At 41.7% G+C, this 13,554-nt stretch overlaps 1 protein-coding gene across 1 annotated transcript; it reads right to left on the reverse strand.

Annotated features, from left to right (window-relative positions):
* Nucleotides 1–4,782: 4,782 nt before the first annotated feature.
* Nucleotides 4,783–9,811, reverse strand: LOC137282671 (E3 ubiquitin-protein ligase TRIM45-like). The gene is made up of 4 exons (XM_067814457.1): nucleotides 9,493–9,811; nucleotides 7,041–8,156; nucleotides 6,237–6,281; nucleotides 4,783–5,989 (listed from the first exon to the last, which is right to left on the reverse strand). Exons 2-4 carry the CDS (start codon nucleotides 8,089–8,091, stop codon nucleotides 5,337–5,339), a joined length of 1,749 nt encoding a protein of 582 aa, XP_067670558.1. The 5' UTR covers nucleotides 8,092–8,156; nucleotides 9,493–9,811; the 3' UTR covers nucleotides 4,783–5,336.
* Between the last annotated feature and the right edge of the window lie 3,743 nt (nucleotides 9,812–13,554).

Below are 13,554 nucleotides of genomic sequence, written 5' to 3' on the forward strand. Positions count from 1 at the left end.
TTATTGTAACCTTAAATCGGCACCTGTTCGGGCGGTCTCTTTTGAGAGGCAGTAAGGTAGCCCAATGGTCGTCACGCTGACGAGTGCAATTCCCTTAATGAGTACGATGTATGAAGCTCATTTCTGGTTCCCCGGCCGTAATATTGCTGGAATATTGCTAAAAGCGACGTAGATCCTTATTCACTTGGAATCGGATCCGTGGGGATCCGTCACAGACCAAGAAATATTCATGCGCTGGCAAGCCATATCGTTTACCTGTACTAGTTTTGGACAGACTGTGTGGAATATGTATTGCAATATGTCCCAGGCAACATGTGACAGTCGGAAGAGCCAACTGAATGAACGAGGCTTGAGGAATCGGTTGACTGAGTGTTACTATTCTTACTAAGTACATCAACCACTGGTTTTTTGTCACATTATTAAATATTGGGTAAGGTTGTTGTCACAAGAAGATAATGTTAGTAAGCTGGAAAGAAGTGATGGAAACTTTTTTAGTTACGGATTCGGCTATGTATGGGTTAATCAAGATGTAGGTTGTATTAACTGTTTAATTTCCAGTTTTAAGGAAAAGTGTGTTGTGATCGACAAACCGTGTTCCTTTTAAGGCATATCCAGTTATTCCGAACTTCAGTTATATAAATCCGTCAAAAGTGAAATTACATGTGAGGATTATTTACTGTTAAGTACTGTGCCGGTTTACCGCATTGCAGTCTGTAAGCTCCGATGCTCTATAATCTTCAATTGCTAACTGAAGAAGGACGAACGATCGGCCCAGCGAAAGATTTTGCCCTTTTTGTATTGTGCCCACTATCGAGTCTGAATGCCACTTCTGCTCAGATTGTAACTTTTATGTCCATCTCTCCATGAATTTGTACAACTGTTGTCATCTTAATATGCTTCTGTTATTAATAATGTAGCTAAATATGTATTACTAGCAGCTAGGAAACTTTCACAACTTCTTAACTGAATTGATGCAATGTGGTATCTTACGGCGCTTCATCGTCTCGCATATACATCATGTTCTATGTACCTGTATTATGGGCCGGTGTCCCATTCATTGAAATAAACACAGATACACTGGTTTGTCACTGTCGACATGGGGTAGCCAAGTGGTTAAAGCGTTCGCTATCGGGGACCAGGGTTCGATTCAACCCGTGGTTACACTGAGCGAATCCCATGTTATTGCTGGAATATTGCTAAAATCATTACTCACCTTTTCGACTTCTTTGAGGTATATTTGCCATGTTTCTCAAAGATTGTTATCACTAAATAAACTTTACACCCTGGTGTTCGCATACATTATCACATGTTCGTGTTTCGACATCCATGTCTGTCTATCAAATCGGTAAGAGTGAGTCAGTGAGCATGGTTTCACTCCTCTTTAAGTAATATTCGAGCTATACCAGGGCGGGGGAACATCAGAAGTAGGCTTCACCCATGTAGGGAATCGAACCCGGTTCTTTAGTGCCATGAGCGGACCTCTCCGCCCCCATATCGATGAGACCATTAGCTGAAACAGTTTTGCGATGATTTGTTGAACAAATCTGTCTCCCCATAAAGTAAATCTGTATATAATTGCCTTATTTAGGAAATAGAGTTTGCCATGCCCCTGTAAGTGTATTTTGTAACAAAGCGAAGGCAGAAAACGGGTACCCGGAGACAATAACCGCCTAACGCCAAACACAGTTTAGGTTATCCGTGGTAATAGCGATGTAACTGTGCGCTTTGAGAAGGATATCTAGGCTGGAAAAGGCGCGTCATAAATGTATTATTAAATACTGTCATTGTTATAACGAACTATAGTTCTTTTCTGAGGTGCCAAATTTAACACTTAGCGACGACTGATGTAATGTACAAACCAAATGTTAAAAGAACACCCCGATGTACGTTTGTGACCAGAATTAACAATATTCGTTCAGGTCTAACTGACGTGCTGTCCTAATAATGTATCTGCCTCTCTGCGTTAAGATACACGAAGTGAATGAACTAAATGATAAAAAGACATGTTACAAACAGCTCATGTTTAATTCAATACATGTGTGATTATTGTGAACCACATGTAGCAATAGGAACGGAACATTTCTACTTACAATATAAGTTTAGATCAGTAAAACTAAGCCGACCAGTCACGTGACATTTCCGGAAGGGACAGTGCGTCTAGGTACATAATTATGCCTGGTATACGTGCCAGTCAAAGTGAGACATTTTCTTTCGTCGATAATGTTAAACGTAATGTTTACACCAATGTTGTCAATATGAGTATGAGACTGTATCAGTCTGTATGAGACTGTATCAGTTATGATGTGAATTGTAACGTCGGTTATAAGGGTACGTTTGCAAGAGGGGCAGACTAGAATGGCGTCGTGACGTCAGTACAGTGTGACGACAATACAGTGTGACGTAATGTACAAACTGTGTACGCCAAAGTACTGTCGGCACGTTTAATCTTCTAGCGAGGTACGTATCATAGAATCACAAGTATACTTGCAAACTTGACGCCTTTGATTCAGCTGATTGCTGAGAAATTTTGACATGACCATTCTGTCGTAGCTCGTAGTTACAAACCCGGTCCGTGAGCGGAATACTTGTTCCAACGTTTTGAGCGCTGCGCAGGTCGCCGGGGTGGTACCAAACAGCCAGTGTTTTTGTGCTTTTTCTCTTTCGTAAAAAGAGTACTCTCTTGACACATATTTTTGTGCTTTTGATATAAGATTGAAAAAAGGAGTTTATGTAATCGCATGGTGGAGAGGTGTTCAGCCATGAGCGAGTCCCGGAACACAGATATAGATGTGGATAATGTGAAGGATGGTGGGTTCTCATCCCACGTGATGACTGTCCTGGGAAGGAAGCTTTGTATGAACACTTCTGATTTCCCCCTTGATTGTGCTATATTGTTTCGGATGATCCTCTAGTACGCGCCTCGATTCCTTGGACATGACCGTGAAGGTCAATAATTATGTTGATGATAATCTTATAGAAGAAAGCGGTCTGGCCCTGGCTCTCCTGGTGTGAAGCGGTTCCCATCCAAGATACTGCTGTATCGTGGCAATAAACTAGACTAATAACTAGTCTCTGAAATGAACATATTTTACAGGAAAATAAGCTCACAATTAAAAATCTGAAAAATAATGAAAAGGAGCGCTGAGACTTTTCTTCATTTTCAACTGAGGAAATCTAGACTTGCCACATTTTCTAGACTTGCATGGGCGTTCTTGGACATATTTGTTTCAGGGTCTGTATGACAGGCTAGGCCTTGGTCGGGGTTAATGTAGTTAGTGGACAAAAATCTTGCTGCCTGCCTTTGCCCTCACTGTATTATGTTGGTATAGTTCTCCAGACTGTCGAAGCATATTCTATGATAGGGCATGCTAGGGAGGTATAGGCGAGGACCCTTACTGACACAGGGCAAGCTCTGAGATTGCGGCCCCGGAAGCCTACAGTCCTGGGACCCCTTTCAAGAAGCAATCTTTACTAAGGTTAACCTTATCTCCCATTCAGTGTGAAGTTTGTTCACTTGTTGTCTCTCTCCAAACCAGGAAGGTGGATGGAAAGTCATGGATGGAGGATTGTGACTTTGGAACATTTCAGGGTAGTTACACTTGGTTTTATATAAAGGGAATAAACTAACAAAAAAGTGTAACTATTGAAATGATTGCCACTTGTTTTGAGATATTTTTATATGTTCAGTTGTTAAATATGTGAACAATGTGCAATTATATGAATGTGATAAAATGGGTATTTTTGATGGAGAATTATATATTAAAATATATATTGTTTCAGACTTGTATTATACAATACAAACTACAGCAATAAACCTGAACTACCTCCTCAGCGGAGTTGTCTAATTGTGCGAGCGCTTGTGTTCTGAAATTAATTGATGAGCTGTTGTGACCAAGTGTCTGTGCTGCAAGTCTACCGTTATCCCGACACGTGTTATACCCGGGATATATGTCAGCATGGCATGTTATAAATACATCCCATTTGTTTCTGAGTTTTCCTTTCCCATCAAATCCGAAAGATGGTTGGCAGAGATGGAAATGGGTGTTAAACACGAAATCGTTTTGAAAACAATAATATTCACTTATTTACGAGGAAGCTACCTTTCCCATCCATCCATGGATCCACCACATATGCCCCTGAGCGGTTCGTCAAGTATCGATTTCACTCATGGAACGGACCAGGTTTAAGGCCAACTCAAAACCGGCGCCAAAAATCTTTATCAAAGAGTTTTCTCAGGGCAACTGTTAATTAGGACAAGAGTTGTAGTTCCGGCTTGTGCTAGATTCTTGGCATACAACAGAGGAAATATGGTATCATCATGTTCTGACTGGTTGTCGGCAGTCACTTTTGACGGATCGATACTTATACTGTCGATGTTTTCAAACGCAGGTTTTTGTATTAAACTGACTTAGAAGAGAGTTTATTATGGATATTGCTTTTTAACCAATCAAAATCAAGGATTATTCAATATCATCACTACGCCGGTATCACATCTCAAACACTCCATACGCAGTAATTCTCTCACCGTAGTAGAAGCAATGTTCTTATTATGGAATGTCCAATACGCTGTATTTTGTTGAGTTGTTTCCCTTGTTATGCTTAGAGCAAATCAGCACGATATCCGTCACAAGCTCGTTCTAACAAGACGCTATTTGACTGTAATGTGACCAGTTGAGATAAGCTTTCAATAAGCTACGCTTCCTGTCAGTCTGCATTTGAGGTACCCGGGGTCACTTTGGGGTACACACAGACACACACACAGACACACAACAACAACATCCATGAGGATTTTTTTTTATTTTTCATTTTTATTTTATTTTGTAGCCGCAAGCTGGCCATGTACTACACAGTATCGCGTGGAGATTTGATACAAGTACGAGAACGAGAACGAGAACGGGAAAACTGTTATGCAGACTGTATGTACTCGCTGACTGCCTTTACACACACACACACACACACACACACACACACACACACACACACACACACACACACACACACACACACACACACACACACACACACACACACACACACACATATATATATATATGGATTATATTACAGTCAGCGTGTAAGTTACATGAACAGACCACTGAAAATCAGTGGTGGCACCCATATATCTTGAGTGAGTGAAGTTGTTTTAATGCCGCTTATAGCAATATTCCAACTGTATAGCGACTGTTTGTAAATAATCGAGTCTGGACCAGACAATCCTATGATCATCATCATGAGTAGCGATCTTGATATCGATTCTAGCTCAGAACTTCACGAGTAAAATCGTGATTGAATGGATATCACTGCTTGGTAATAAATCAAGAGTTTCCGAAAATGTTTTACCCGAAAATGTCTTGTATCCAGCGTTTCTTGACCTCTCCAAACTTAACACTCCTTCCAGAAACCACGCTCATATGAACTTTGGCCAGGTGTCCATTGAAAACCCCAAACACCGGCCAGTATTCTACATTTGTTTCCATGTCCTCCATATGTTCAATCTCCACACACTCAGACCTTACATCAACAATCCGTACAGACCCTTCCATTGGGTTGAACAAGAACCCGTAGCAAAGTTCACTGCTGGCACCGACAGTGTTCTGTACCACGTGTTGCAAACACCTTGTGTTTCTGCCGTGTTTCCGGGATTGGACACATATGCCCCCATGAACATCACACAATGCTGCAAACATCACGAACGAGTGCACGTTGCTGCAGACTGTCACCCCATCGTCAATCGTGGCATGGACACACACGCCTGTCTCAAACAACAGCAGCATGCCCGGGTTCTGGAGGAGCTCTAGGAACACCTTCACCTCCCAGTACTGGAGGTGTTGTAGGGTGAGAGGATGACTCGACACAGTCCCTGAATACTTCCGGAAACTGCCGGGGCTTCGTCCACGTTGTAACTGTTTACCATGTGTCAAGAACTCATCATCTCTGATACGGACTTGGTCAGTGTTGAGGCTGGTTTTGTCCAGTCTCAGAGAGGGAACTGGAATGAACGAAAAATATACACATGGTTGGGCTCGTTTTATTATAAGTAGGGGGTAAATGTCATACTCAAATAACTAATGACGTATTCCGTGCAAACAACATGTTCTCTGCATTAAGCCTCTGTACGGTCACCAGACTCTTTGCATAACATTCAGTAATACATGTAAAGCAGGAACCAATGTATAAATATGTAAATTACGGTTCGTTGACCTAAAGTATAACATCCAGTAGAGTATGTAACTTACTTTGCACAATGTGGCTTGTGCCCCTGCTGTCTGTTACAACAACATCTGAAAAACAAGGAATTAATGTTACATATTTTTATACTTCTTCTTTAAAGAATCTTTCACCACGGAAATGTACTAGAATAGTCTGTCTAATTTAACCACTATCCCATTTAGCTGGAAGGTGGTCTTCTTTACCAGTCTTTTTCTACTGCCCAAACAGCATGTATACTACCCATCAAAAGTTTAGACTCACTAGTGTAAATTTAGTCACTTAGTTCAGTCTGTCCTAATCTAGATTTTGCAAAATATTTCATATTGTTTAAAGGTACTGATTACTCTTGAACTGCATGTAACGTTGAAAGGATTATTGTCACGAGTTAAATAAATGATGAAACTCAGTGAAAATTAGCGTATTCTTAGCAAAACTTTACATCAAAACGCAGCTGTTCACATTCACAATATTCGCAAATGCCTTTCAGCAATTTGATGCATGATCCATCTGCAGTTCATCTGCATAAAGTTTGTAGTTGGTTTATAACATGTAGTGAGAGATTGTTATAGGTCTAAACTTATGACGGGAACCACATATTCTACTTCAAGAGAAGAAGGCTGGTTTTGGCCTTAGGCAGCCCACATGCTACACTCATTCTGGTGATCACTGTATTGTCTCGTCCTGACCAGATTATTTACAGACCTATGTCATACAGCTTGATTATTACTAAGTGTGACGTTAAACAACAAACTCACACATTATTTCAAGTGAAGTTCTTTCAAAGGGTTGAATACGCACTATACATACTGACATAAAGCATACAGGTTTACCTGATCTGATACGACTGGCCATCAATGCTCCGAGTGACGAAATTTGTTGCTGGAACCCATGGAGGCCGTCTGTGGACAAAGCGATGGCATACTCCTGAGTGCTGATTCGAGGAATTTCAGATTCAGACGCAACCGTAATTCGTTTATCCATTACGTCTTTCATTGCAAAATGTTCAACAGGATTTAGTAAAAGTGTCGACATTTGAATAAATTCAAGGTTCACGGTCAGTTTGTCAACTTCGCTCTGAAGAGTAACTAGTTGGTGATCACTTCTCTCCGTGAGGAACTTGGTGGATTCCTCGATCTCGGTCTTTAACTCTATTTCCCTCTGGTCCAACATCAGATGCAATTTCTGGAAGGTGCATCTGATGACTTCTTCAACAGCTTCTTGTTGTGGCTTCAATCTTTGACCAATGTCCTCCTGAAGTGTTCGGCACTCCTGCAACCTGCCCAACTTTGCTCTCAAGGCAACTTCTTTGTCTTCAAGGAAACTTTGTCGTGTTTCCCAAGCTGTGTCCAGGTCTTCTGTCTTGCAGCTCGTGTGCTCTGCCAGGACACACATGGCACAAAGAGGAACATTACAGGTGGAATCATAGAGGGTGACAGGGTGTTGTGCATGCTGGCCACAGTAAGACATACATTTTAAAGTTTGTGGACAATTTGTCAAATCCTGTACGAGTATCACCTTGTGTTTCCGTGTGGCTTTCATGTCCCCGTGTGCCACGTGACAATGTTCGCAGAGAAATGCTTCACACTCTTGACACCACGACATCGCTTGGTTGCCATCGTCTTTGTTGGTACACAACAGTTCATTGCTATTGTGCGCAAGCGTGAAGAGAAGGGTCTTCTTTCTGGTTACGGCATCTATTGGGAAGGAGGCTTTGGGGAACGTTTCCTGACAGGAACTACAGAAAAGTGTCTTGTCATTTTCATATTTAAGACAGTTTTCACAGACAGAATGCAAACAAGGGAGCAGAAAGGGGCCCTCGGTGTCATAGAAGTGTGGCTTTGGACATACTGCACAACCAGGAATGATTTCTTTAGCAGCCATTGAAGTGAATAGTTATGGTGTTGGAGAATGCTGTGTCAGCTGTTGTTCCCTTTGTGGACTGGTGCCTTAGAACAAAAAGATGCAAATAATGCATTTCTTTCATAGTGACAAAGACCATTATATGAACATCTAGTGGACAGAACCAGGTTAAAAATATCTAAGCTTCATTATTATCTCTGTCATACAAACCCAAGAGTATTCCCCCTTCTACCTCTACACAGGTATATGTGATAGTTGTGGATGCTGAGGATTTAGTGTGAACCCTCGTTAAACCAAACACTCGAACCACCTAAATATATACCTTATTAGCTGGTCGGCTCTCTTCATCCTCAAATTCATACAGAAGGCAGGGGTGTAGCTACCATTATAAAAAAATGGCCAGGTTTACAAAGAAATGTTGCTAAAAAGGTTGGGCAAGCTCTCAACACTGTTTAAATATAAAGCTTTCCAACCTATCGGACGCACACAAAAAACAAGGGCTTGCTTGCGCCTGGAGGGAAAACATTTTTGTATCATGCGAGCCTCCGGGTAACAATCATCTATCAAACAGCGTCATATATATCAAAACATTTTGGCAACATGTGCAAGACTTTAATTAAGATGGGTTCAATACCAAAATAGCCCGCATGCCTCATAAATATATTAGCAGATCGAGACACCGCATTTAACAGATTTCGAAGTTCATGATCAGTCGGTAATATTATCAAGTATATGATCAGTCGACATATCCACAGTACATGATAGGAGCTGTGTCATCAGGACACCTCGCTTGTAAGCAGGATACATTGAAAATAATAAATGAGCCCTCAGTCAGTCAGAAGCGACATTTATGAGTCAGATAAGACAACACTTAATGAACATTACTACCCCATGGCATACCCTATTTATATAACTTATAAGAAGTGTACTCCGTTTTGCAGCCATACATTAAACTTTCAACATTCATCACGCAGTGAGTTGGCCCATACATCGAGACCCTCATTGACGGTGTGGTCATCGTGACCTGGAACAGCCCGGCTGCAGCTGGTCCTAGCGGACGTTATACCTGATACACTTATCACTGTCTACATTTACATACCCTCGTAAACAGGTACATTCACAAACTTAATGTAACACAAACAGGTGAGGTCAATGGCTTTGTACACGGGTTCCAGAAGTCGTACAAGAACGGAGATCGTGTTGGTCTCTTTATAGACTAAAGTGTGATTGACAGGTGGGCGTTTCTTTATGACATCGACTTTTGGTTGAATGCGAAAATTACGTGTGTTGCTTGATGAAAAATGGAAGATTTTAGAAGCACTATATTATCGGATTTCGAATGGAAGAATTTTCTGTCCCATTACTTCACGGCTTTGAGCAAGTTTGATTGTCTGCATTATGTAAGTATAGATTATTACTTACTTGGTCCTGATCAGGTTTTCTGTAACTCTGTTTTAACGCGATTTTCCGTTCATTTCCCGACACAAACACCGCCTGTGTTATCCATGTTAACACACCTGTGAGACCACTTGTGAGACCACAAGTCGATTTCCAATGCAAATGGCTCGCCAGGGACGAGGTATCTATCGATCTATATCTATGTTAACAAAAACCATACGAACCATATGAAGTGTCTAAACTATTCAACTCCTGTTGCGTGAGGTTGGAATACGTCTATTTATAGGTATGCTACAGGAAATGCACATATGGGTTACCAAGGCTAACATGCCCACGTGATCTCCCAGCGCTTCACTGACTTTTACAACAAGCGTATGTAACGGGTTCCATCGGTAAGGCAGGATATGTCTTACCCTTTAGCAAATAAAGTGGACCACAGTGATGGTGAGGTTATATTGCTGGCCTCTCACGTCAAAGGTCCGGGTTCGAATTCCGGTGGAGACACCAGAAAATTGTGACCTGGGTCTCATACTGTGTTGTGTGCCACACTGCACTCTGGCCACCTAGCTGTTTAAATGGGTACACGAGAAGCGGGTGTACGGATCTATATGGTGACGATTAGTGCTTGGTAGCGGCTTTGAAGGTACAGGGGTAATAATGTCACGCCGGAGAACAGCAGCGCGTTAAATTCTAGGCGCAAACGCTAGCATTGCTTTTCAAAACCTGGTGTAATCAGGTACTTTACCTTGAACTGATCTATGCTTATTATTTTACCACCATGGAACCCTAAATTAATCTAACATACGTCATATGTGGGATTACACTTTCTTAGTAAACTACAAATTCTAGTACTTTTTTTTATTGAGTCCCATCCGGGATTCGAACCCGCACCCTTAGAGTCAGGCACCTAATCGCCAGCACATAAAGTCAGCCGCCGAGCCCGCTCACCACCGCGACTTCCAAAATATGAAAGGCGGACAACTGGTAGTGTAGACTGCGGGCTTTGTGTAACCCCCTGATAAGTGTGTATTGGCACGACCCCTACGGGTGAAGGCTATGATTACACAATTAATCTGATTCGGTAAATAACTGACATCGAACAGAATGAAACAAAAAGAGTCCTAGGCTGCATGGAGATCTACTCTGTTGCCCCTATCACTGGTCTTGATGACTTTAGAGGGGTATGCACTTGCCGATTTATACAGTGAAAAGTAGTCTTAATATCTTGCAGAAAAATCTGTACTTCTGTCAGTTACTTTGTGGCTGTTCCACGTCCTGACTACCTCCGTCCTCATGCTTGCAACACATTTCTACCAAATGATCCATCAGCGGGTTTCTTTCTCTGGGTGTATCTTTACAGATGGTGCATAATGGTGTAGGGGAACCTGTCATGCCTATTTCCTCATATGTCTTCTTGGACACTTTAGTTCCGCAGTCTGTGTGGTCAGCCTTCACATTTATCACACGAGATGGCCTCTTAGCCTTCAGTTATTACGCAGAAACATTCCCTGCAGTTGGTGGTCATCTTGTCACTTCCTCAACATACCATAACATTGAATGTCAATTACTGAACATGTTTTTATAGCCTATTAATATTAACTATTTTGGTCAAGTTAGTAAAAATTAGCAGCAAGCAAAATACATCACAGGTTCGTGGCGTCTTTTGTTGGAGCACCATTGGACACACCACTACAACTTCACATGCGGACAGTCGCTGTCGTAGGTCACGTGTCATTAAGACAAGCAACCAGTTTATGAGAATCTGCGAACGTCGGATTGTTAGCCCGACTGAGCTACGTCCCCGCTGAGAAAGTGTAATTCCAAATATAACATATGTTACATTTTACCACTTTCTAAATGGCATTTATTCACACGTCAGGTGTTACACACTGTGCAAATTCATCTAGTCATGCCTGAGACGTTACGGTTACCCGTGAAGGTCCCGGGGTAGAATAGGCCTTCAACAACCCATGCTTGCCATAAAGGGCGAGTATGCTTGTCGTGAGAGGAGACTAATGGGATCGGGTGGTCAGGCTCGCTCACCTGGTTGACATATGTCAACGGTTCCCAATTTTGCAGATCGATGCTCGTGCTGTTGATCACTGGGTTGTCTGTTCCAGACTCGATTATTTACAGACCGAACCATATAGATGAGTACGGCGCAAAACTAAACTCACTCACTCTAAGACGTAACGGAAACGAACGGAAAGAGTCGACCAGATCAGGGACAGTTACGAAGGTTATGGGTGAACTAGGTGGACTTGGTGTCACGTGATTTGAATCCGAATGTCCCCGATGCTATTTGTTACACTCGTCCCAGTCCTTAATGTACAAGATATGGCTCGAGCCGAAAACGACTGATGACATGAGGCGTCAGATAACATGGTATGGATAACATGCTTTTGTAAGGAACACTGTAAGGATAATGCGGATCGCACTAAAATATGAGGGAGACATGAGATATTCTGGGAACGGGAAGGTGTAAGTGTAAGTTCCAGCCAATTTCCATTAGCCCGTATTTTTAGCATTCAACCTTTTCATAGATCGTGCACTTTCGACGATTTTGCGTGAAAAAAATGTAAAAAACGGTAAAGGATACACAACAAACGGTGTACATGCACTACATTGGACATCTACCTGCTATATTGGATTAGGTCCCTAATTCTAACACTATCCCTAAACCTAAACCCTGACCCTTCGGAATAATCCTAATAAATAGAACACACTAATCGAACCGGCGCGAAAATGGCCAACGTATCATGTGTACTGCATTCTTACCGCTTCGAGAAAAAAAAAAATCCCGTGAATCCCAGAAATTGAACAATGTAATTTGTAAATTTTGTGGTGCTGTATTCGAAAGATAGGCCATGCTCTTTGGTCCTGTGCTCATATTTCCGTCGATGTGCTATTTAGTCCCAATTAGGAGATACTATTTGTTTCTATGAGACACTAATACGCTTCCATATATGTTGTTATGCCCTGGACATTTAATTAGAGAGTGTCAAATACGATCTATTTTGTACGATCTGTCACCACACACACACACTCACACATACGCACGTACAGTCACGTATAATATATTCCGAAAGTGTGTTACATGTTCTAGTTGTGAAGACGAATACGATGTCCAGTGAGAAGAAAAAGCTTGGATACAGCTATAGTGTTAATCAAAACAGACAGGCTCAACATTCAAGTTTCTAGTCACTGCCCTATGAAACGTGTTTAAGGCACACACATAGTATAATCAAATGTTGATCACCATTATATCAGCAATGTCAAAAGCAACATAAAGAATGTGTTTGGGTTTTGATTTTTTTAAGGGTTTTTTTTTGCATATTTTGGGGGTTTTGCGAGCTGGTCGTATAGTACTCAGTGCTATGATGGCGTGTTCCTTCAACTTTGGGCAAGACACAGTCAGTGAGTTTAGTTTTACACTGTTTTTCGCCATATTCCAGCAATATCATGATGGGGTAACCAGAAATGCTCTCCACAAAATGTGCCCATGTAGGGGATTGAACCGAGGGTTGCGACATGACGCGCGAACATTTTAACCATTAGGCTACCTCACTTCATTCATCACAGACTAACTCAAGTTTCCGTTCTTTCGGATATCATTGAAACAATCGTAATGAGGCAGAAACTACTCTATAGTGCATGATCGTCGAATTCTTCTGTGAGTGAGTATAGTTTTACGCCGTCTCAGCAATATTCCAGCAATATCCGTCACGGCCAACAAGGAAAGGGCTCCAAAAAATGAACCCATGTGTGGAATCGAACCCACGGTTTCAGCATAACGAGCGAAATCGTTAACCACTGGGCTACCCCATCATCTGGAATATGACGAAATTGGTGGTGTCTAGTAGTACCATTATTTCAGAGTTTTCGTGACCCATCATCGACTTTCAGTGATTCCTTCATGTAATTTACACCGCTATATGCCTTTAGCTCCTACAGGAATCTGTGGCTGCAGTTACTCTAATTTGTATTCGTGGTCATGGTGGTGAATATATTGACCATTTTAGTCTTCCCGTGTGCTTTTGAGCATACAGGCATTTAAGCTGACAGAAAGTGTAGAAATGATTGGCA

The sequence above is a fragment of the Haliotis asinina genome, chromosome 4 (genome assembly GCF_037392515.1).
Source record: "Haliotis asinina isolate JCU_RB_2024 chromosome 4, JCU_Hal_asi_v2, whole genome shotgun sequence".
Classification (NCBI taxonomy): Eukaryota; Metazoa; Mollusca; class Gastropoda; order Lepetellida; family Haliotidae; genus Haliotis; species Haliotis asinina.

What these genes read in the sequence shown, in the direction of transcription:
- LOC137282671 (XM_067814457.1), bottom strand. Translation starts at nt 8,091, where the DNA reads ATGGCTGCTAAAGAAATCATTCCTGGTTGTGCAGTATGTCCAAAGCCA. An exon ending in GGCCAGTCGTATCAGATCAG is followed by an intron (nt 6,282 to 7,040) that starts GTAAACCTGTAT and finishes CTTGTTTTTCAG; the next exon opens with ATGTTGTTGTAACAGACAGC. An exon ending in CACAAGCCACATTGTGCAAA is followed by an intron (nt 5,990 to 6,236) that starts GTAAGTTACATA and finishes CGTTCATTCCAG; the next exon opens with TTCCCTCTCTGAGACTGGAC.